This window comes from Mobula birostris, chromosome 15 (genome assembly GCF_030028105.1).
Source record: "Mobula birostris isolate sMobBir1 chromosome 15, sMobBir1.hap1, whole genome shotgun sequence".
NCBI classification, from domain to species: domain Eukaryota; kingdom Metazoa; phylum Chordata; class Chondrichthyes; order Myliobatiformes; family Myliobatidae; genus Mobula; species Mobula birostris.
The window spans coordinates 17,537,986-17,561,663 of record NC_092384.1 but is presented as its reverse complement, the minus strand read 5'-3'; the positions used below and the strand labels follow the sequence as shown (position 1 = coordinate 17,561,663).

Here is a 23,678-nt window from a genome sequence, read left to right as displayed (position 1 = left end):
ACTTAGATGGGTGGAGTTGTGAATAATGAAGTAGGTTTTTAAAGCATGCATAGAGATTTAGGCCCGTTAGAAGAGTGGGCTGAAAGATGGCAAATGGAGTTTAATGCTGATAAATGTGAGGTGAAACATTTTGATAGGACTAATCAAAATAGGACATACCTGGTAAATGCTAGGGCATTGAAGAATGCATTATAACAGTGGGATCTAGGAATAATGGTGCATAATTCATTGAAGGTGGAATCTCATGTGGAAAGGGTGGTGAAGAAAGCTTTTGATATGTTGGCCTTTATAAATCAGAGCATTGAGTATAGGAGTTGGGATGTAAGGTTGATATTGTACAAGGCATTGGTGAGGCCAGATTTTGAGTATTGTGTACAGTTTTGGTCACCGAATTATAGGAAAGATGTCAACAAAATAGAAAGAGTACAGAGAAGATTTACTAGAATGTTACCTGGGTTTCATTATCTAAGTTATACAAAAAGGTTGAAAAAGTTGGGTCTTTATTCTTTGGAATGCGGAAAGTTGAGGGCGGCTTGATAGAGGTATTTAAAATTATGAGGGGGATAGATAGAGTTGACGTGGAGAGTGGGGGAGATACAAACAAGTGGACATGAGTTGAGAGTTAAAGGGTAAAAGTTTAGAAATAACATGAGGGGAAACTTCTTACTCAGAGAGTCGTAGTTGTGTGGAACGAGCTTCAGCAGAAGTGGTTGAAGCAGGTTCGATGTTGTCATTTAACGTTAGATTGGACAGCTTTATGGCCAGGAAAGGAATAGAGGGTTTTGGGCTGAGTGCAGGTCGGTTGGATTAGGTAGGAGTTCGGCACGGACTAAAAGGGCCGAGATAGCCTGCTTCCGTGCTGTAATTGTTATATAGTTATATGGTTATATAGGATATCGGTATAACTTTTATGTGTATTAGACAATATCTTTCCAAAGTGATGGTGGTGTAAATCATGTCAGATTTCGTAATTACATGAAATAATATCCGTTTCGGGTCACTGAGTATTAGATTGTTATTTGATGACTTTAAAGTGTTCCAGACTAAGACGAGTTGGAAAAATACATTTGACAATTATTTGAAAGTCCTGTCCCTTCACTGAACCGGAATGATTTTTTTCTACGGACGCACAGAAAAACGTGTCAAATTGTTACAAAGAGTTCAATTCGCATGAAATGCAGGAGCGCCGGGAATTAGAGTGACCTTACCCTCAGGAATGGAACAAAACTCCTTGTACATTAAAGAAAATGAAATCAGAAGAAGATATTGTAATAAAGAGGCTTTTGGATAGAGACACGAATGTGCAGTGACTTGAGAGTTGCAGATCATACGCAGCTAGCAAGCATTTAGTTTGATTTGGCGAAGGTCATAAACCTGCGCTGTACTCGTCCATCTTATATTAAAAGCAGTGTTAATAGCGTAAGGAGCAGGTTGACAAATAGCATGATGAGACAATGTCGAGAGCTGTCTTTTAACCAAAATATTTCCACGATGCATTTAAAGACGAATGAAAGTGGAAGGAAGGTCATGCCTTCATGTGTTCAACTTATATCTAGTTAGATCGTTCATGAAAAGAAGGGTAATAACGTTAAATAGCACTGCCGATGTTTGTAAGCCGGAATTAAGCAGAAAACTCTGGAAATCCTAGGCCCGTCAGGAACGGTCTCTGAAGAGGGGAAAACTATCAAGGAAGTGGTATCACGATTTCTCTCTCAGACGATGGAGCCTAGCGTTCTGGGATATTCCCGTCACCTGGCCCAAGAGTATAAAACAATAGCTTTAATTTTGCAGTCAGAGTACTCCAACACAGCTCCCTATTATTTTACCAAAATAATAATGAAAATTCAGTTGAAATATTTATGCTATCACGAGAGGCAGGATAAACTTGGGTCGTTTTCTTTGGCGCGTTGCAGGCTGAAGGGAGATCTAATAGAGATTTACAAGGTTATGAGAGGCATAGATAAAGTGTACAGAGAGCATCTGTTACCCAGAGTTGAAATGTCTAATACCAGAAGACACACATTGACAGTGACAGGGGGCAGGTTCAAAGGGGGGCGAGTCTTTTACTTAGAGAGTTGTGGATGCCTGGTATGGTCCTAGCGGCAAGGACAATAGAGGATTTCAACAGTCATCTGGATAGGCATATGGATGTAAGGATTAACATGGGTCAGGTGGATGTGATTAGTGTTTCTGTGTTTTGATTTGCCTTTTAGCTGGTTTGGCGCAGCATTGTGGGTCGGTGGCCTGTTCCTGTTCTGTTCACTTATAGGAAGACATTGTTGAGAACATTTGGGATTATGTTTCCAATGAAGGTAACGACATTTAAAGGCGCGACGTTACAATGGATTTCGTCGTGAAGTGGACAGAAGTGTCTCATAAATTACAAATCTAGATGCACAGTCAGCCCATAGACATAACCAGAGCTGTGCTTAACAATTGGAAACCTCTTGATTTTTCTGACATTATCAGAAATATTCAAGCATTTGAATTAATAAACTGATAAATTAAATACTTAAAAACACATTTTTCCTTATACTGTCCTGTGCTTTTCCAGGCCAGTTAACAATGAACAATATATTTGCAAGCTAAACTGAGGAGATACAGGGACTATTTCCAAAGCATTTACAATTAATAATGCATGTGCCGTCTTAATTAATTGTCACCTGACAGCAACCACAACAATCTCACAAGTGCTCAAACCAGGTAATTTTTTTTTCAGTCAGCTTATTTTTAAATGATTAGTGATCTGTCCAAGTTACTGTTCAATTCCTACACGCCATGAAGAATCGACCAATCGTGAACAGAGGGTGGTTCATGGGAAATCAATCACGGTCCTGTCACCTTTGGTATTTATGTGTCGAAAAAAGGAATATCTGAAGATGAAGACCAGTCCCCCAACTCTCCCCACCCCCACCGCGTCTCGGCTGAAAAATTACCTACTGGAAGCAGTGTTTTAAACCGCAGTCGCATTTCTGTGTTAGGCATCTGAAATCACTTGAAAGGTAATATTGAACTGTCTCTTATTAGTTGTTGTTTTTTTCCCCCTTACACTTTATCCAGATCAACAGCAGGATAAAATTAACTAAGTCGGTGTCCTCACCCCGCCAACCTCCGCAACTTCCCCACCTCAATTACATCCAGCTGTACCAATGGACAAAATATGTGTTTCTGCAATCGAGTTCAATTCTGAGAGGACATAAGATGGAATTCAATGATGGCGACAATGTGTCCATGAAAGTAGCATAACATCCCAAACGATTCGTGGAAATTCCCAATGCATAACTGGGCAAAATGACGTGGTGATTCGCATGGAAATCAGAATATTGACTCTGAACGTAGGAAGCACATGGAAGCTGAGCATTGATTCATCCTGTCCTCGACAATCTCCTCAACAACCCGAACTTAATTACATCCAGTGGGATCCACTGGACTAAATGTGTGTTACTGTGAACAACCTCACGCTCGATACACATACAAAATTTCATTTCTGAGAGGGCAGGAGATGCAATTCGATGATGGCGATGACGTGTCAATGAAAACAGCGCAATGTCCCCACCGAATCGTGGCAATTCCAGATGCATAATAACTCACAAGAGGGCCGTGATCCGCATGGTAATCAGAGTCTTTACTGCTTTCGGGAGAAATTCAGTAGAGTTTCACTGCCAACCACGATGATTTGAAGAATATTCTGTATTCTCATATTAGAAACGGGTAAGCGTGTATGCGCTGCCGAGTCAGACAAATGATTCATTCCGATGCCTGTTTTGTCTGTACCTGGTTAAGCATTAGCTCAGATTGATTCTACATCTGTCTCCTTTTTACTTTGTGCAAATTTAAGAGATGTTTGAAATTGCAGCATTACCCCCAATTCCGCACGTGCTGATTGGACTTAAAAATGGAGCCTCGGAACTGCATTCTATCAGTTGAGGTGTCCTCCATGCTCGCTTTATAAATTTTCTCGTGATACCTCCTAAATCTCTGTGTTACCATAATCATTAAACTGAATAAACCTATAGTTTCAACTCTAAGCACTCTCTTCTCGGTGATTATCATCCGACATCCGGTATAGTTTTCCATCAGAGACAACACTTGCTGTTGCTTCTCGCCGAGTTCTGCGTGCGAACTAGCCAGAGCAGCAAGCGAGGAACCTGAGTACTATGGGGGCAACTTGGTACAAAAAAAAAAACAACGACAAATCCATCGCTGGAATAAATTTATGAAGTAACATTTAGTATTATGTTTTTATTTCATAAAAAAGTATGTAGCCTCGAAATGATCAAGCATTTGAATTAGATGAGAATTGCTGAAGTAACAGGCCTATTCCTGGAACATATGTCGCTTCCTTTGAGCAGTTTCATGAATGCTCAGAATCCAAAATCACACATTGTATCAGAGACGTGTGAATGACGGTGTCCGAGGGAATGTACTGACTGTTCAAAGCAGTCTCGTTCATCAGTTTCTTTTCGGTTGTTTTTCCAGCTATTAAACAGTAATTCATCAGTCAGACTTTTATAAACAAACCCTAAAGGAAATTATTAGGAGAAAAAAAGCGTTAAAGCCTTTCTTGCCGTAAAAGCGCACCTGCTCTCCCCGTTTTCTGCAAATCTTACTGCAATGGTGATTGTAAGAACAATAGAATTCATAGCTATGAAATTTCAGTTTGGAAGTCAAGAATGTCTTTGCAGGAGCAGCTAGAGTTCGAACAAGAGAGGGAGATGAGCTAAAATATAATCAAGAGAATGTAGAGGACGTGAAGTGGGGGTTTGCGTTTGCGGTTTGCAACCAGCGGGATGATAATTGACCGATGGTATATGATTGAAACGCAACAACACAACGAAGCTAAATAGTGAAGAAAGGTTGTTACTATTTTTGTCCGATTCAACATCAACGTACATTTGCTATCAATTATGTAAGCAATATACAACCCTGAGTTTTGTTTTCCCGCAGGCAGCCGGTAAAAAAAAAACATCATGGAAACTTTAAAAAAAAATATCAAAAAACCAACGAGGATAAAAGAGCAGATCGTGCAGACGGCAAAAAGGAACGAATAACACACAGACTAGTAAACATCAAAGAAGAGTCCTTGAAACACTCTCGGAACCTTCAGTGTCTTTGAGTTCGGTGTAAAATTTCGCTGCAGGCCGCAGGACCAATTCAAGTCGAAGTGCTCCATCAAAATCGTGCTAAATAGCAATACAAACGGTGTAACCAAAAATACACATAACATGAACTAACAGACCTCTGAAAATGACTCCAATCTACAAATCTTGCCCATAATCCAAGTCTCCATGAGCTTCTTCGGGCAACCGAGGTGGAGAGCGATACAAGTCAAACGCGGGCAGATGCTCTGAAAACTCGTTCGCTTTGCGCTATTGTCCTTCTTGACTTTTAATCTTGCTCGACGCTTTTTTTACGAGATGTGGGAATAACTGAGCCGATTGGATCCACTTTCCACTAGTAAGCCGCATACTACGTTCTCAAACACGCCGAATCCAGTCGGAGAGACCAAAAGCGCCAGATTCCTCAGACGGCCCAAAGACACATTATCAAATTGTATATTACAGGCTCCAATCGCGCACACATTAATAACATTTAAAATGTTTTTTAAAAGAAGGAAAAGAAGAAGAAAAAAATCGTGGACGTTTGCAAGAATTCGCCGTTAGTAGCATTAGTCGCTAGTGCCATCTTACCCATCCAATTCAAAACCGCAAATGTTATTAGATATTTATGACTACAATGCGGATTTCCATATTTGGAATTACTTGGCAGAGCACAGATTTGAATTTAGTTCGAAATAAAGAAATGGATAATTCCTGAACTCAGCATAGTGCACGAAATCCGAACATAATTTTGAAAGCACTAGATAGCCCTTTAACAATTGAAAAGTGAAGAGCTCTCACTGCCCTGTCTGCCCAGTATAACGATCTTTGAAACACCTGCTTCTGTCTTGGTGAGGCGTCATCTTACGTCATGATTACACGGTTCATATATTTACTCTTGAATTTCTATTCCTTCCGCAAACTCTTCAGAATATCACTTGTATCCCAAAATTGCTGGGTTCGGTTTCTGTAATATGTCAGAGAAACTTACGGTTTCGTACATGGCGCTCCTGGCTATTACCTGTCTATGTATGCTAAGTTAAATGTTCCGTTTCTCAACTGAGTATTCTATTTTAGAAAACTTAAACCTGGGTTCGCGCTGCATACCTAGTTTCAGCGGTTGAGCAATTCGGTCGTCTTTGTCTCTTCATTATCCAGTAACATCCAGCAGGTCTTTAGGTTCTTATTTATTCCCTGTGTGTAGCTGTTATTAATGCTCTTGTTTATTTTTCCGGCAGTAGTCGAAGTGCCTGCGTTCAGAGTATATCAATTCCCTACGGACTTGGACGTTCCGGGCGGGACGAGTGTTACCTTGCACTGCAATACTCAAATATCAAAAGATACTGTTAGCTTTCTTTGGTGGAGGGAAGGCGAGAATGCATTTTTAGAAAGTGACAGCAGAAAACGATTTAGTCTCGAAAAGACAAGAGGAACGCTTGTTCTTCTGGATGTGAAATTCGCCGATTCCGGAATTTACTACTGTGGAGCAAAGTATCGGGAACAATCTTTCTGGAATGGAAGTGGCTCCAAGCTCACTGTGTTCGGTTAGTGCGGCTACGAGGAGATTTTCGCTTTTGTGCAATTTAAATTAAAGCTAATGATGAGATTAATATGTAATGTTACTATTTGATAAAACAAACAGCGAGAGCGGATTTGTTTCACGCGTCAAAGCAAACCCCATTCTACAAGCTCCAATTGTAGAGTTAAAAAGAACAGAATAAAATAATCACATTTTAGGCAGCGTCAATTGGACGAGAAATAACGCTGATTCTGTTTGCTGTATCGTACTCCTTACAACTGCTGTCAGTGCAGACCTATCGATCGACAATCTCCTATTTAAAGCTAATGTCCAAGGTTAGTGATGCCCTTCGATTTTAGCATTATTATCGAGAAGGTGCTTCAAAAACAAGGAATTATTTGCAAGTGAAGTAATGTTTGCATTGCAGGCAAGATGTTGAAATAATATTGTTACTAATGTGAGTGGCTGTAGTTGGAAAGCTCGATTTCCCATCACACATGAGGCAAATCATGAACAATTTTATCAACTCTCTTATAGGATATGACAAGGTTACAAACTCACCCAGATCCAAAAGAATTAATAGCAATATAATGTACCAATTTGTTGCAAATTATCAATCCAAATGTGCTTTGCAAAATTTCTGAATATCTATACCTCTTTCCCCATTCAAAATAGGGAGAGAAATAGAAATCGTAATATCGAGATGAATTTTGATAGGGTTATAATGTAAAGGGTAGAGAGCTGAGCACGAATGGAATTCGAAAGCGAATGAATTCCAGCTGTCATTTTACAGCCCATTTTACAGCTGTCTGCATTCGTTACCCATTGTGCAGATCTGAAAATAATTCTCAACCAGTTTAATCCATTGTCATAAAAAATTAATTAAGAACTATCAACGTAGCCAGCACCGATCCCCGCGGCACACCTCTAGTTATAGGCCTCCAGTCAGAGAGAAGCCGTCGACAGCCACCCCCTGGCTTTCCCCCCAAGCCAATGTGAAATGCAGTTTACTACTACATCCTGAATGCCAACCGAACCTTCTTGATCAGCCTCTCATTACGGACTTTGCCCAAGGGATTGCCATGTAGACAACATCCACTGCATTTCCTTCAACATGATCTCTGGTAAACTCCTCGATAAGCTATTCAAGATAAGCCAGACACTACTTACCATGCACAAAATCCTGATGGCTATTCCAACTTCTATCTAAATAGTTATGTATCTTGTCACTTGGAATATTTGTAACAAGTTATCATTTACAATCGTCAGTCTTACCAGCCTAAAAGATCCCTGCGTCTTCTTAGAACTTTTCTTGAACACCTAAAAAACATTAGTCATATCCAGTCCTCTGGCTTCTCACCCGTGGGTCAGGATATTTTGAATACCTCTATCAAGGCACCTTCAAATTATGCACGAGCCTCCCAAGACTTCGGATGGGACTCCACCTCGGGCCTTGAGGATTTATACAAAGTAATTTGCCTCACGGCAACAAGCACGTTAACATCTGTCATCTGTATATGGGCCATGGCAGTGCTGTGGGGGCAACCGTGAACTCAGGATGGCAATTGTAGGCAGGGAAAAATGCTAAATGTTGTGACATATTGATAAAGCAATCTGAAAATAGCCTTTCCTAAGTTAGATACGGACCATAGTTGAAGCGGAAGCAGTTCACGTTTACAAAATCGTGAATTTTGGGCTTACCTTTCAGTGAAATCTCTGCAGAGAGAAGCGGAGTTCGTTCAGCTCCTGGGTTGCCTCTCTGCAGGGCACCATCGTTCGTATAGCAGTGTCAGGTCATTTTCGACCATTTTGCTGCAGGCCGACAGGTTTATGAAAGAATAGAAATGTAGAATAAATGCGCTTAATATCATCTCTCTTTCCCGTTCCTAGTTGTTTCATGGAGGGTAGGATTTGCCACATTCAACACATTAAATGCGGGAGAAATTTTCTAGCAATGATATACATTCCGAGGAAAGCTCTATCAGTGAATGTTTATAACTGGAAAACTCCAACGTAAGCTCTGAAAAGCTACCTGAACAAATGAGTTGCCAGCATATTAAACCAATGTGCAAGAGCTTCTTGCGTTCGTAGTGTGGACATCTGTATATTTTGGGTTTTATAGTTCAGTTTTTATTGGAAATAAAAAAAAAATGCAGAAAGGAATATTTTCCAAAGCCAACACGCCGCCGCAAACAGTATCATGTGATAAAGCTGAAAGACCATTCAAAACAGAATGTCTTTCTCACCTCTCACCCCTTAGATTCGCCTTCTCGGTGCCTTCTTCGAATTTTTCCTTTCATCTGTCTCTGCACGGTGACTCAATTTTGCTTCGTTTAGTTTGCACTGTATGTGCTGGATGGTGACTGGACGTGCTGTGTGTGAATACATGGACTGCATTTTGCAGTTGACCCCAGATGAATCATGTTTCATTTAGCCATGTACATCTGTGTGTTTTATTAACTATGAACATGAACTTGAAATTAAAATAATTTATAAAATGCTGTGAACCTATGGCGGGTAACTAATTTGATAGTGAGATGTCATTGTAATTGACGGGAAGATAAAGGAATTTAGTTGAACTAAATGGATGGTAACACCCAATATAACTCTCTTTTTATTCAAGCTCCCCCAACTCCATTGGAAATCGTTCCTATTGCAGAGTTTTCGGCTCCTCGGAAGCTCCTCTGTAAAACAGCTGCCTTCTACCCGAAGGAATTACAAATCGTCTGGCAAACGAATAACAGGCAAATTCTCACTGGAATAAAAACAGATATTAACCGGACGGCGGAGGGTTTATATGAGGCTTACAGTTTATTGGAAACTAATCAGTCTGCTTGGGGAAAAGATGTTTACATCTGCCTGGTGTTGCATGTCTCCCTCACGGTGCCTGCCTGTTTCAGCCACGTCCTGGAGCAAGGTAAGATGCTGTCTTGATTGCGTCCTGACATCAGGTCTCGGATCTAAACGTCGTTACTTTATTCCTCTCCTGATCTGCTGCGTACCTTTGGTATTTTGTGTGCTGCTCTGAGTTTTCAACACGTTCAGAATCTCTAGCGTTCCGAGAAGTTTGAAACGATACAGGTGGGTAGATCAAACCTGGTTAAGAACAGGGGCGGAATAGCTAACCAAACAGAGAAGAAGGGCGAAATTTGAAGATTACTTGTTTGCAGTGAACATTCAATGTGAATGGTGTTACAAACACATTTCTCATACCCTCAGTTTAAATCGTGTAGGATGAATTAAGAAATTAAATTCGTGTAGTACTTGTAAGGTAACAAAATTCTGGATATTAGTCAAAGATGAGACAAAGTAAAACTAATTCTGAAACTCATGGTGATGTAACAACAGGGGAAACCATCTGCTGATGAGCGAAGGTGTACTTAATTGACATAGTTTTACCGGAAAAAAATGTGGAGACGGGGCAAAATCTGAATCAAGATAGGAATTCCTGAACACTGAGGCGTGACACTTAATTGCCACCTGAAACGAATGCATAGGGAGCGAAACTGTGGACAGACTTTGTCAAAATTTAGTCTCCGCGTAATTACCTTCCAATAATAGTAGGCAACACAATTCAAATAGGTGACTCGAGTTTGGTCTATGTTTTCATTACGCAGTTTTCCATGAACTCGGGTTTGTCACTCCTAAACCTGTGGAAACCATAACAGTGGGAATATACGTTTAATATGCTCGATGCACATTCAGGAGGCTTAGAGAGTACAGTGTTATAAACTCATGAAGTTAACGAGTAATTTCAGCATGTAATGCGGAAGCGAATTGTTGCTGCACCGGGACTCCTGTGGCGAGTCAACGAGTTACCTTTAGGTTTTGATCGTACGAAAGAATCTTCTTGACAGACATGATTTAACCGGTTGAATCGAGATCAGAATCGTATCTGGTTTGATGTTTACACGTTCTATAGTTTTGCTGATATCTATTGTCAAGAGAAGTATAGGAAGATGCAGCCGAGCCTATTCTTAGTCTCAGAAAATAGCTCGTATGTGTCTGGAGAAACTAAATTCGGATATCTTTGTTTTATATTGTATATTCTGTGCATTTTCCAATCATTGTGTGGTGAGATATGAAAGGAGCCTAAAGAATAGTTTGCACTATTATTTGTCATGTGTGGATTTGTGTTTAGTTGTATCAATGGTTCACGGTTTCTTTTTCAAGGCGCTGATACCAGATTGATTCTCGAACGTGCAGCGGGCGGATCGGCAATTTTAATTCTGATAATACTTTTGCTGAGACTGAAGTTAAAGAGATCACACGGTAAGGAAACTGATCGCTTCTAAACATCACCTCTATTCGTATAAAATAGAAGCTTTAATGTTATTTAACTTCAAAACAGTAAATGACATTTACAGAATGATTGGACATGGGTCACGATTTTCGAAGTCGGATCTCTGTGATAATATTCTGTCACAATACATCCCTGATCTTAAAATTTAATTATTTCACCATTCCACTGGAATTATTTCATATCTCATTTACGAATGCCGTTATATCCCTTTGGAGTTCTTCAAATGTCTTTTCCATACAATGGTAGATCCGTATTTTGAAACATAAACGTCTTGGCGTATATCTAAACTCCCTCTGATTGTGCAAAGAACATTGACCAACTTACGCACGTCTCATTGCTTTTAATTTCCATTTTGTTTGCCATACTTAAGTACAGCACCGCCGCTGTTATGCTATGATAACTTTACAACCTCGTTGGAAGTCAATGCCTTCTGAGCTTAGCACCAACTTAATGCGAACACTATATTAGCACGACTGTTACCAACAAGTATTTTCTGCAAGATCCGTACCTTCAGCAGTTCCACTTACACTATTAATTCGATTGGTATCAAATGAAAAATGTTCAATGTTTACAATGCAAATCATTTATTTTTGTTCTCTTTTCTGAAGGGGGTAACACAAATTCTTTGGAGGGATGTCAGAATGAAGACCCGGTAGGTGAAGTGACTCGTCTTGTTTCAGAGCGGGATATTTGCAAAGCAAAGATATTATGAATGTATTTTATTGCATAACACTTTGGAGCGTGGTAGGGAAAATAAAACAATTTTCCACGTCAATTATTTATTTTCAAGTATGCATCCAAGATTTATTTGAATATTCTCCTTGCATCTGCTTCCTGTAACCTTTCAAGGTTCCTGACCGGTTCATAACCGGTTGGATTGCCAGGTGAACGGTAATATTTACCATTGGATTGTGAGTTGTTTTGACGAGTAATTCAACACATATCTGAGAGTGTGAGAAACTACTTAATGCTAGTTTACGAGAATCGCAGTTGACTGGACAATGGGAAATTACCGTAGGTGCACGAATCAATTCGTAATGTATACTATATTTGACTGACGGACAGCATCAAGGTAAAAATGTAACGGAATCTTGTTTTATTGAAATGGTTCTTGCAATATTAAATGCAGTTTTAACCCCGATCTGCAAAAAGATACGCACAGCAGTGCGTAACCTGCAATGGTATCGAATATACTTGCAACAAGACCTTGTAGTATGTGGTGAACAATAATAACCGCATGTTAAACGAAATCCCACATGACGCCTTCTAGTCCACGATGCTACGCTGAATGATTATCATCCTCAATTTGGGAAACAAAGCCTAAAACGGATAAAAGTATTGTCCTCTCCCATTTGGATTCAAAGCAGAAAATAATCTGTAGCTACTGACCGATTTTGGAAAGGGAACCAGTTGACACTCTAGATTGACGACCGCAGAATGCAAAGTGAACGTTAACTATCTCTGTTTAACTGGTGGTTCATGATCTACAAAAATTTTCTGTATTCTATTTCTCTGTTTTACTTCATGTTTCCCGCACTTCAATGTTTTTTTTTCCGCCTGGATTCATTCTCCTGATAACATTTGTCTTCTAGTGTTTCATTAATCACTTTCCCCAGTACAACAAATTTCGTTTTAATTTTACCTAAAGACTACAGGTGCAAATGAAGCGACTGCAGCAGCTAAGATAAGGTAGTCATGCACACATCACTAATTTCATAATGGTAGAATACCGCTAAAATTTCCAGCAGTGTTTGTAAAACTTCCAGAAATTTAGGGCTACTTCTTACAGCAATATTTAAGTTGAAGCTGAAGCATTCATGATTACATTTTTACTATTACTTTATTACTCTGGAATGCTATGCCATTATTTCAGCAATACAATTACCATTTTTATGATTTACTGCAACGACCAAGTCGATTGACTCTACCTACTTCGATCGCAATTTAAGTGATTCACCAGGAAAACCAATCATATCAACGAAAGCCCAGGATGCCGCTCCCGTGTTACGGGCTTGAGTTAAGCGACACTTAGCATCAGGACTTGCCATTTGCTCCAATATTCTTAACTTAAATAATATGAACTGTAAGGATCAGAGTTTCAGACGAATTCTGATCAGGACAATGAATACAATAATGCGACGCATGCGTAAAAGATAGATCCTGTGCCAAGATAGGCCTGTGCCCATGCACAGAATTTAGAGCGACGTAAGAGATAGGATTTAGGAGCTGAAGAAAACAGAGATGGCCAGAACTGAGAACACCATCCTCTCCCTAGGACTGTTATAAGCGGTGTTCTGAAAATCTAAACATAGCGATTTCCAGCCTGAAACGTTCGAGATCCCACCTCCGGTATAATGTATGGACAGTATCATTGTGCACAGACAAAATGTTATTCCAACATATTTTTTTATCCTCGGTGTTAGGTTTTACAACTCTAATTTAGTTTATGATCACTGAGTTCTGTATCAGTTAGCTGTATTAAATATGTTTTTCTAACAGGCTGCACAAGCACCGGTTGAGCACACCACTGCCTACGCTTCACTAAACCACAGCGTCAGCAAACGATTTCGCAAAGATCGCCAACCGGAGGAGCGCGTTATCTATTCCCAGGTAAAGCAGGGAGATCAGCATGATTATGATATAGACTTGCATCAGAGATGTAGCACGGTTATAGGCTCTTCCGGTACACTTAGCCCATGCAGCTCAGTAACACCCACGTGATCAATTGACATCCTAACCTCTAAGTCTTTGGAATCTGGGAGGAAACCGGAGTACCCCAAAGGGTTCATATATAAAATCATCATCCAAGAGGAAGTTAATTTTACAAACTTAAGCATACCATTGACACTGTAACAAAATATAAAACACGTCATAGATAATCCCCTTTCAGTGAAAAGTAGCCTATCTCCTCATACAATTTAATATTCTGGTAAAAGCATAATATTTTCTTCCATCTCGGGAAACTCCAACCTGAAGGCATACACTTCGATTTCTCTAACCTATGGGAATTTCCCTATCATTCCGTTCTTTTTCTTTCATTCTGCATTTCACATTTTCTCTTCTCGTCATCTGCTCATCAGGCTGTGCCCAACCTCGGGCTCCTCCTTCTATTTGGCAGGGACTACAGTCCTCCCGTATCAGATTCCTTCAGACACGTGTAGCCTCCTGCTAAGCCTCAGGCTCGCTCAGCTCGCTTTCGTCTAGGGGGAGCAGCCTTCGGCCCCGCCAAGCTGGGTAATCAAGTTTGTGTGGATGCTGTGTGATGTACCCCACCCCGCCAAATAACAGACCATACACCATATGTGATTAATTGATTACACTTTATAGATGTTACTGGAACTATGTAATTAATAGAAATAAAGAAAATGAAAGTAAAAGGCGCCAAACCTCTCAAAGCTCAACTACTTCGTACTCAACAGTTGGAGATCAGCTAAGGTAGTCTTCTTTCCACCATTCGATCCTCTCCGACCTCCTCGAACCGCCGCCTGGAACTAACCACGGTGGCGACCAGACGCTACACACGAGTCTGTCTTCGTCTCCTCTCCTCGCCGAAGACCCTGGGCCTCGGACTCCCACTCGGGGTCCGTCCCGCCGCCCAATTTACAATATCGCGTCTCCTGTCTCTGTCCCCACCGCGCATTCTCGCCCAAAGCCCGCGAAAACAGTAGCTTACGTACACACAAGAAAGAATAGCATATATTCCAATTGGTTAGCAAATGAATACAATTTTCTTTATAACGCAAACTGCGAGAGAGAGAAGCACTTTCTCAGCAGTAACATAACAAAGAAACCATTTTGATTAGCCTAAACAGTATCATAAAGGAGAAACCCATTACACACGGTTTACCTTTTCCACCCGTCACCTCCCAGCTTCTTACGTCATTCTTTCACCAATCATGCACATACCTTAGCATTTACCTGGTTTCACCTGTCACCTGCTATTTTTCCCGCACCCCCACCATCGTTTATATTCTAGATTCTGGCCCCTCTTTTCCAATCCCGATAAAGCGTCTTTGCCATAAACAACCGGCAGTTTATTTACCTACTTGCATGTTGTCTTACCTAAGATTTCCTTCAGTATGTTGTTTGCAGTCTTCAGGATTTCCAGCATCTGCAGAATCTCTAGAGATTACTTTTTCCTTGCCTTTACGAATTTAATTTCACATGTAATTTTCACGCGAGGAAACGCCAAATAGCACGAAACTGGGAATGTCGTCTATCCCAACGTCCATTATCAGCTGCATAACAAAGACGAGTGTCTGATAATAACCGAAGAGAACTGAACTACCGGAAATACCGAATTGTTACAAAACTGTAATCAGAGAACCTGACTGAACAAAGTGCCAACGTTCACTCTGTCAGTTCTGCGCTGTCCACTGACGACAAAGCCCATGTGCATTTGGAACTGCGTTGGCAGGTGTAGCTGAGTAAACACCTGTGATCTCTAGAGACGAAATAGGATGCGGTAATCAGACTCAAATGACAGAAAATGCGATGTTATTATAAGTTAGCCAGTTAGTTTGTACCATTACTGCTACTTCAAGAATTTCTTTGCTCTCCTAACTTGATTTGGTTAAAGTTCTTTTTAAGTAAGGAAAGAAACTCTAATATATAAATCATAAAGTGAAATCTTGAAACAACATTGACATAAATTGCGCACAAAGCGTAAGCAACCTAAAGTTCATTACTTATGAGTACATCTCTAAATTATTTTACAATCGTGTGATTCAATTAGTCACTAGGTGCTCGACTGACCACTGATCTTGCATTACTTTCACAGACTACTGGAAGTGGAGCTGACAAACTGACTAACGCCACTCTGCAGATTCCCGATTCGAAATGCGCACCGGCATCCAAAGATCAAAGCAAACATACATTATACGCAGATGTAAATACATCAAAGAAGCTGTGAAGCTGAGAATCCCATTGCGGTTCAGAGCTATAGATTATCAATGAGTGCAGGCCAGAGCATCGCTGCGTTTCGTTTCTTGCATTCATCAAAGATGGATATCACATGTAACAATTGGCAAGATAAATGGTTATTTTTCCGATTCATTAGAGACAATTGTCATAAAATAAAATAAAAGAAAGAAAATTAAGAAAAGAACAGCAATAAGCCATTTCGTACCTGTCTACTGCCCGGCCGTTCAAGGTGATAATGTCTGATATGCTCAGTCGGAATCTCCTCTTCCGGTCTATTGCACAGACCCGATTATTCCTTTTTTTTTCTTATTTTTTTCTTTTATCTTTATTTGGATAAGGTATTCACAAGTAATACACAAACTTTTTTTCATACATAACCTTTTCTATTTTTTATGTGAGTAAATCTATATTAATTTGTACATTCACAAGTGCACATTGAGATCAATGAGAAAATAATTAGGCAATCAAATAGATGTTTATGTGCAATCGTAATTCCAGTTTATTAAACTAAATAATGATAATAGTTGTTATAAAATATTAATAATAGAGGTTGAATATTAATTTCCATGTGTTTCTTCTGGTCCAAAATTTCCACAGATCTTTTCTTTACTTGTGTTAATTCCACATTTTCCAAAAAAAAAATCGGTAGACATTTGAGCGAAGGGTCCTTACGTTAACATTATGACTTTGTTGCTGAGTTAAACAGTATAAACCCTTAGGAGAGTCATCTAAAGTCTGCTCGCTCTGTGGTTATAAATTCAATCCATTTATTGCAAATTTGATTGTTTTTCTTTTGAATTCTCAGGGATTAGGTCATATTTTCCATGTTAAGTATTTCCAAAATGATTTCATGCCAATCTTCTGCTGTAGGTGATGTTGGACTTAACCACTTTCTGGCGATTGATTTCTTACTTGCCTTTAAAAGGACCTGCAGCAGCTTTATATCTTTCTTGTGTTTCAAAAAGAATACATGCCTCAAAGTTCAGAGTTATCTGAGTCTTAAATACCTTAATTAATGTTCTGTGAATACCTTCACAATATAAACGTAATTTAGGGCAATCCTAAAAAATATGGAAATGATTTGCCTCCTTGGAGGCACAGCTTCTCCAACACGACACGTTTGTGTCTTTATATTAGTCATAGTAGTCGTAGTCATACTTTATTGATCCCGGGGAAAATTGGTTTTCCTTACAGTTGCACCATAAATAATAAATAGTAATAGAACAATAAATAGGTAAATAGTAATATGTAAATTATGCCAGTAAATTATGAAATAAGTACAGGACTTATTGGCTATTGGCTCAGGGTGTCTGACCTTCCAAGGGAGGAGTTGTAAAGTTTGATGGCCACAGGGAGGAATGACTTCCTATGACTCTCTGTGCTGCATCTCGGTAGAATGAGTCTCTGGCTGAGTGTACTCCTGTGCCCACCCAATACATTATATTTTTTCCTGGTATGCCGTCTTGAAGTATCTTATAATATTTTTCCAACCAGGTTCTCTCCAAATCAAAGAGTTAGTCGAAGACCACTGGAAGCTGCATAGTTTTTCCCCAGCCTCCTCTGAAAGTACCAACCCTGCCATTTTCTCCCACTTCTCTTTAATATACAATGTGTTTCCCTTTCTTTTTGGCATGTGAGAGGGCATTATATAATCGAGAAACTGATTTACTTAGTATTGAACTGTAAGTCGAATTGTGAATTTTGAAAAAATTCTAATCCTACTGTTGATAAGTCTGTATATCTACAACTCTGGTTAACATGATGTCGTACTTGAAGGTACCTGAAAAGTCATTCTTTTCTAGGCCATGTTTGTCCTGCAGGGATTGGAAACTTTGTAATACACTTTTATGTGTGAGTGAGAGGTAGGTTGTAAGTCCTTTCCTGATCCACAGTTCAAATCTTTTGTCTCCTCTGCTGGGAGGAAATTCGGTATCATAACCACACCATCTGAAAAGCTTTGTATGCTATTAATTCCACATGAATTAGCCACCTTCTGCCATACTTTCAATATGAGATTTATGCAGCTGTTTTTAATCTTTTCCAATTGGGCCATCAATCCTTTGTTTGCTATGGAGGCCTGTAGAGAAAAACTGTCAATCAATCCAAATTCTATTTCCTTCCATCTAGCCTTATATACACTATTGCACCAATATAACAGAGGGGTTATCCGTGAAGCACAAAAATAATTTCTCAAACAAGAAAATGCCATACCTCTTCCTTCCTTTCCTAACTGTAAGGTGTTAAATCGGATTCTAGGTTTTTTTTTCCCTTGCCAGAAAAAGCGGGAAATCCATTTGTCCCATTCTTTGAATTGATTATCGTCCACCTCCACAGGTAAAACCCGGAAAAGGTTAAGTAAACGAGGGAGAATATTAATTTTTATGGTATTTATCCTTGAATTTAAACTTAAAAAGGGGATAAGCTTCCACCTATGTATACCTGCATTTATCTCTGAAATTAATTTACCTGTGACAATGTTGAAAGATCTTTTGGCAGGGTTATTCCTAAATATTTTAATGATTTAGCTTCCCACTTAAGATCATATGTATCCTGCAGTTTTTTGATGCTGTATAATTTAAGGACAAAACCTGTGTTTTCTTTACATTAATTGTATAACTTGATATTTTCCCGAACTCGTCCAACAGTGTAATCAATCCTCTAAATGATTTTTCTGGTTCACTCAAATAGACTAAAACTCCATCTGCGAATAGCCCCATCTTCATTTCAATTCCTGCCACCTTGTTACCTTTCACAATTTCGCTCTGTCTTACTAGTTGGGCAAGAGGTTCAATGTTTAATACAAAAATGAGATGCGAAATTGGGCATCCTGTCTAGTTCCTCTCTCTAAAATAAAAGAGTCAGAGAGGTCCCCATTTATCTTAATTAGAGCTGCAGGGCTGTCATATAAAGTGTGGATTACTTTAATAAACTTTCCTGAAAGCCGAATCTTCCTAACATTCTCTAAAGCAATACCCAACTAACTGAATCAAAAGCTTTCTCAGCGTCTAATCCCAATATCACTTTCTCTGTCCCGTTCTTAAAAACCTGTTCCAGTTTGTGTAACGTTCTCCTTATGTTGTCCTGATTTTGTATTGCTGAATGAATCCAGTCTGGTCTAAGTGGATGAGACCAGGTAGAAGCTTGTACAGCCTATGCGCTAATATAGATGTAAATAATTTGTAGTTTGTTTCCAGAGAGCCGTGCCTGTCACGGCTCAGCACCGCCCTCTACCTGGTCGGTAGGCACACCACATGCCAGTCAACATTTCACCCCTCCCAACTAATCAATACACACTTATATATTGGGCACCTTAATTGTATTAACCCGTTTCGCACCAAGCAGTTTACCCCCCCCCCCCCGGTGAATCATCTGGAATTTCTCCTCTCTGCAAGATCCAATTAAAGGTGTTGAGTAATAATTGAACTAGCTGTGTCTTCAGCGACTTGTACCACTCTGAGGTAAACCCATCTGAGCCTGAGCCTGGAGATTCTCCAGCCTTTAATCTAGAGACGGCCACTTTCAGTTCTTTGGCAGTTGTTGCTTCTAATAGGCATTCATTTTGTAAATCCGTGAGCTTGGGTAGATCTAAAGACTTCAGGGAAGTGTCTGTATGGGGGTCATTGGAGGCCCGGGGTTGAGAGTACAGTGCTCGATAATATGTTTCAAAACTCTCTGAAATTTTCCCTATTGTATTCTGCACAAACTTTGTTTTTGGATTCTTTATTCCATGAATTGTATTGTCTGATAGTTATTTACGTAACTTATATGCCGATTTTCCTCCTACTTCATAATTCTTTTGTCTCAGGCAAATAAAGTTTCTTTGAGTTTCCAATATGTATATATCATCAATTTCACTTTGCACTTTCTAAATTTCCTGTTTTAAATTAGAAATAATTTTGTTGCTATCTACAACTTGAAGTTGTTTTAATTTTCCTTGAAGGTCTGCGAACTTTTGTGCATCGAATTTTTCATGTAGGTAGAAATGGAAATAATTTTCCCTCTCAGTACAGCCATCAGTATATCTCATAAGATCACTGGTGATGTTTCTCCTGTGTCATTATGGTCTAAGTATTCTTTGACTTCTGTCCTGAATTTCTCCATTACTTTCACGTTATTGTGTATATGTGAATTTAACGTCCAAGCTTCCTTGCCCCCTTCTTAAAAAGCAGAGAGATAAATGCAATCTTCCACTCCTCTGGAACCATGCCAGAATCTATCGACTTTTGAAAGAACATTGCTAACACCTCCGCAATCTCCACAGCTACTTCCTTCAGAGTTTCTTATTTTCTTTTCCAGAATTAGAGTCATAGAGACTGGACTATGGTCCGACAGGTAAATTGTTGCAATATTATACTGTTTCCTCCTTAATCTATCCTTGTTAAATATAAAAGGAGTCTATCCTTGAATAAGCTGAATGAGGGAAAGAATAATGCGTATAGTCTTTACTAGTGGGCTGTAATTCCCTCCACATATCTATAATTCCACACAGCTCCTCCATCAATGGATTCACTTTCCTAGTCAAGTTTATTCTGAATAGCTGTTCTTGAAGAATCTAGTACAGGGTTTAACCTAATATTAAAATCCCCTCCGCAGATTACTACCCCTTGAGTGCTGACCATTAGGATAAAAATGTGTCAAAAGACTGATCATTCACAACCTGGTGGAGCATAAACATTCAACAGGGTTATTTCGGTACGTTTTATTCTTCTTGTAATTTTTTACAAATCATCCATCTTTGTCTTTAGTCTCTGAAATATGTTCACAATTAAGAGCACTTGATATTAAAGTAGCTACTCCTCCTTTGTGGCACAATTTATATGATGAGTAAAATACATGCTTAAATACCATTTTTTAAAAATTTGCAAGTTCAGATTGGCTCATGTGCGTTTCCCTAAGGAAAGTTATTTGTGTCATCCCTTTTTTCAAAATACCATTTACATTAGAGGAAATTATTTTTACCAGTTCAATTTGTATTTTTCTCCAATAGAAAAAAAACACGCACCTTTTCTAAACCCACAGTAAGCAGACCATTCTCAACAGTAAACCAGAAAAGAAAACCAAACCCGAGGCATTTTTGAACATAGAACATTTGAACATTTCTCCCGACTTCCAACGTTGAGGCCTGAGCACCGACTCGCCTCAGTTCAGAGGGATAACCCCTATCTCCAATCTGTGTGAGAGGGCCCTCCGCAGTGTGAACAGTCAGAGAACTCTCTCCTTTTCATGTCTCGGCCATATTGCTATCATTCAATTTATTCAGTCTAGATTATTTTCAACTATCAGCTTTCATTTTACCTTTAAGGGCGATTTACTCTTTTCAGACTTTTCTGAAATATTCTGCACTCTGTAGGTTCGCGTCTGAATACTTGCAGCTTTTCCTTATAGCTTGGCACTGTGGTTCGAATGGACCGTCCTCGCCGCACTGGCTGCCATGTCCACCGCGGAATCTACTCCAGTAACGACTCCGCTTGGGTGATAAATTCTATGGGTAGTCCCGAACCGCCAAATCCATCGTTGCCTCCTCCACTGCAGCGTAGCTTTTTGTCCCTTCGTCGTTAAAGACTCTTAGCCGAGCTGGATATAGGGCCTGATATCTGATGTTGTTTTCCTTCAGGATCCTCCGTGTTTCCGGGTATCCCTTCCGTCTGGCAAGGATGCCCGATGTGTAAACGTGCTCTAAACTGATTTTACAGATGTTCCACATAAAGCCTTTCTTTTGTCATGCAGTTTAAGCACTTCTTCCGTCGTTCTGTAACTGAGAAATCTGACTAAAATCGATCTGGGCTGGGCATCAGCCGGGGGTTCTGGTGCCAAGGCGCGGTGGGCCCTTTGTCCCTGTAGGTCTTTTGCGTCTGGTATTTCAAGGTTCTCTCGAAGCAGCTTCTCCACGAATGGAATCACCAATCCGGGTTTACCTTCAACTCCTTCGGGAACTCCTTAGATCCTCACATTTTCCCTTCTCGGGTGGCTCCCTTGGTCAATTAGCTTCCACTGGAGCTGCTCTTGTAGCTTCAGCATTTCTCCTATCACCTCCTCTGCGTTTTGTAGCCTCTCCACAGTCCCTACAACCCTCGCTTCAGATTCATCTAAACTCAGATTGGTTTTCCCTATTTATCCTTTAATATCTTCCAGCTGTTTGCTGATATCTTGTCGGAAATCACGAATCTCTGAGAATCAAAGTCAGATTCACCGATTCTTTCACATTATCTCCGTCCTGGCTAGCCTTGAGGGGACGTAGGCCCCTCGTCTTGCTGCGTCTGTTTACAATATATTATTAGCCTACTGAGCGGACTTTTTATTCTAGTACTTAGACTCCATCCATGCCCCTTTGATTGATATAGTTATACAATGCTAAATATTTGTCTAATTTCCACTTTGGAGCAGTTCACGTTCTTTTTTGTCGAGAGATTTTCCCTACGCTACTATTCTCTTGGTGACCCTGAAGTCCTCCCCACAGACCCGATCATTCAAAGAAAAAAAAAACTTACTTCCCCTCGAATGTCCCAATAGTTTTGCCCCCACAGAATGAAAAAAATAAATCCAGAGATTCGCCACCACCGGCGAGAATAAAAAAAAAAAAAAAGTTTTTGACAGGGAAAACCCGCCAATTAAAAAAAATTCTTGCACACTAATGTCAGCGTTCAACCCAGGGAAATATAGATTGGACGATATTCGAATATTCGCAACGCGTTCTCGTGACAACACTTCTCTGTCTGAATTTTGATGGAGCAGGAAAGATAACAGATTTATGATTAGTAACACAGTAAAGATGATAAATCTAAGGTTTTAGATAAAACCATAGAAAACCATAGAAAAATTACAGCACAGAAACAGGCCTTTTGGCCCTTCTTGGCTGTGCCAAACCATATTCTGCCTAGTCCCACTGACATGCACACGGACCATATCCCTCCATATTCCTCCCATCCATGTATCTGTCCAATTTGTTCTTAAGTGTGAAAAAAGAACCAGCATTTACCACCTCGTCTGGCAGCTCATTCCACACTCCCACCTCTGTGTGAAGAACCCCCCCCTCCAATTTTCCCTTTAAATCTTTCCCCCTTCACCCTTAACCCATGTCCTCTGTTTTTTTTTCTCCCCTTGCCTCAGTGGAAAAAGCCTGCTTGCATTCACTATCTATACCCATCATAATTTTATATACCTCTATTAAATCTCCCTCATTCTTCTACACTCCAGGGAATAAAGTCCTAACCTATTCAACCATTCTCTGTAACTGAGTTTCTCAAGTCCCGGCAACATCCTTGTAAACCTTCTCTGCACTCTTTCACCCTTATTAATATCCTTCCTGTTATTTGGTGACCAAAACTGAACACAATACTCCAGATTCGGCCTCACCAATGCCTTATACAACCTCATCATAACATTCCAGTTCTTTGACTAATAAAGGCCAATGTACCAAAAGCTCTCTTTACGACCCTATCTACCTGTGACGCCACATTCAGGGAATTTTGTATCTGCATTCCCAGATCCCTCTGTTCTACTGCACTCCTCAGTGCCTTACAATTTACCCTGTATGTTCTACCTTGGTTTGCCCTTCTAAAGTGCAATACCTTACACCTGCCTGTATTGAACTCCATCTGCCATTTTTCAGCCCATTTTTCCAGCTGGTCCAAACCCCTGTGCAAGCTTTAAAAACCTTCCTCACTGTTCATTACACCTCCAATCTGTGTATCATCAGCAAATTTGCTGATCCAATTTACCACGTTATCATACAGATCATTGAAATAGATGACAAATAAAATGGACCCAGCACTGATCCCTGTGGCAGACCACTAATCACAGGTCGTCACTCTGAGAAGCAATCCTCCACTGCCAC

At 39.9% G+C, this 23,678-nt stretch overlaps 1 gene segment (V, D, J or C); it reads left to right on the top strand.

Moving 5' to 3' along the window:
- The first annotated feature begins 6,073 nt into the window (after window positions 1–6,073).
- On the top strand, window positions 6,074–11,633 carry LOC140210403 (Ig mu chain C region membrane-bound form-like). The segment is given in 5 exon segments: window positions 6,074–6,128; window positions 6,338–6,643; window positions 9,242–9,535; window positions 10,792–10,890; window positions 11,530–11,633. Coding segments are annotated over 5 exon segments (858 nt in total).
- Window positions 11,634–23,678: the final 12,045 nt, after the last annotated feature.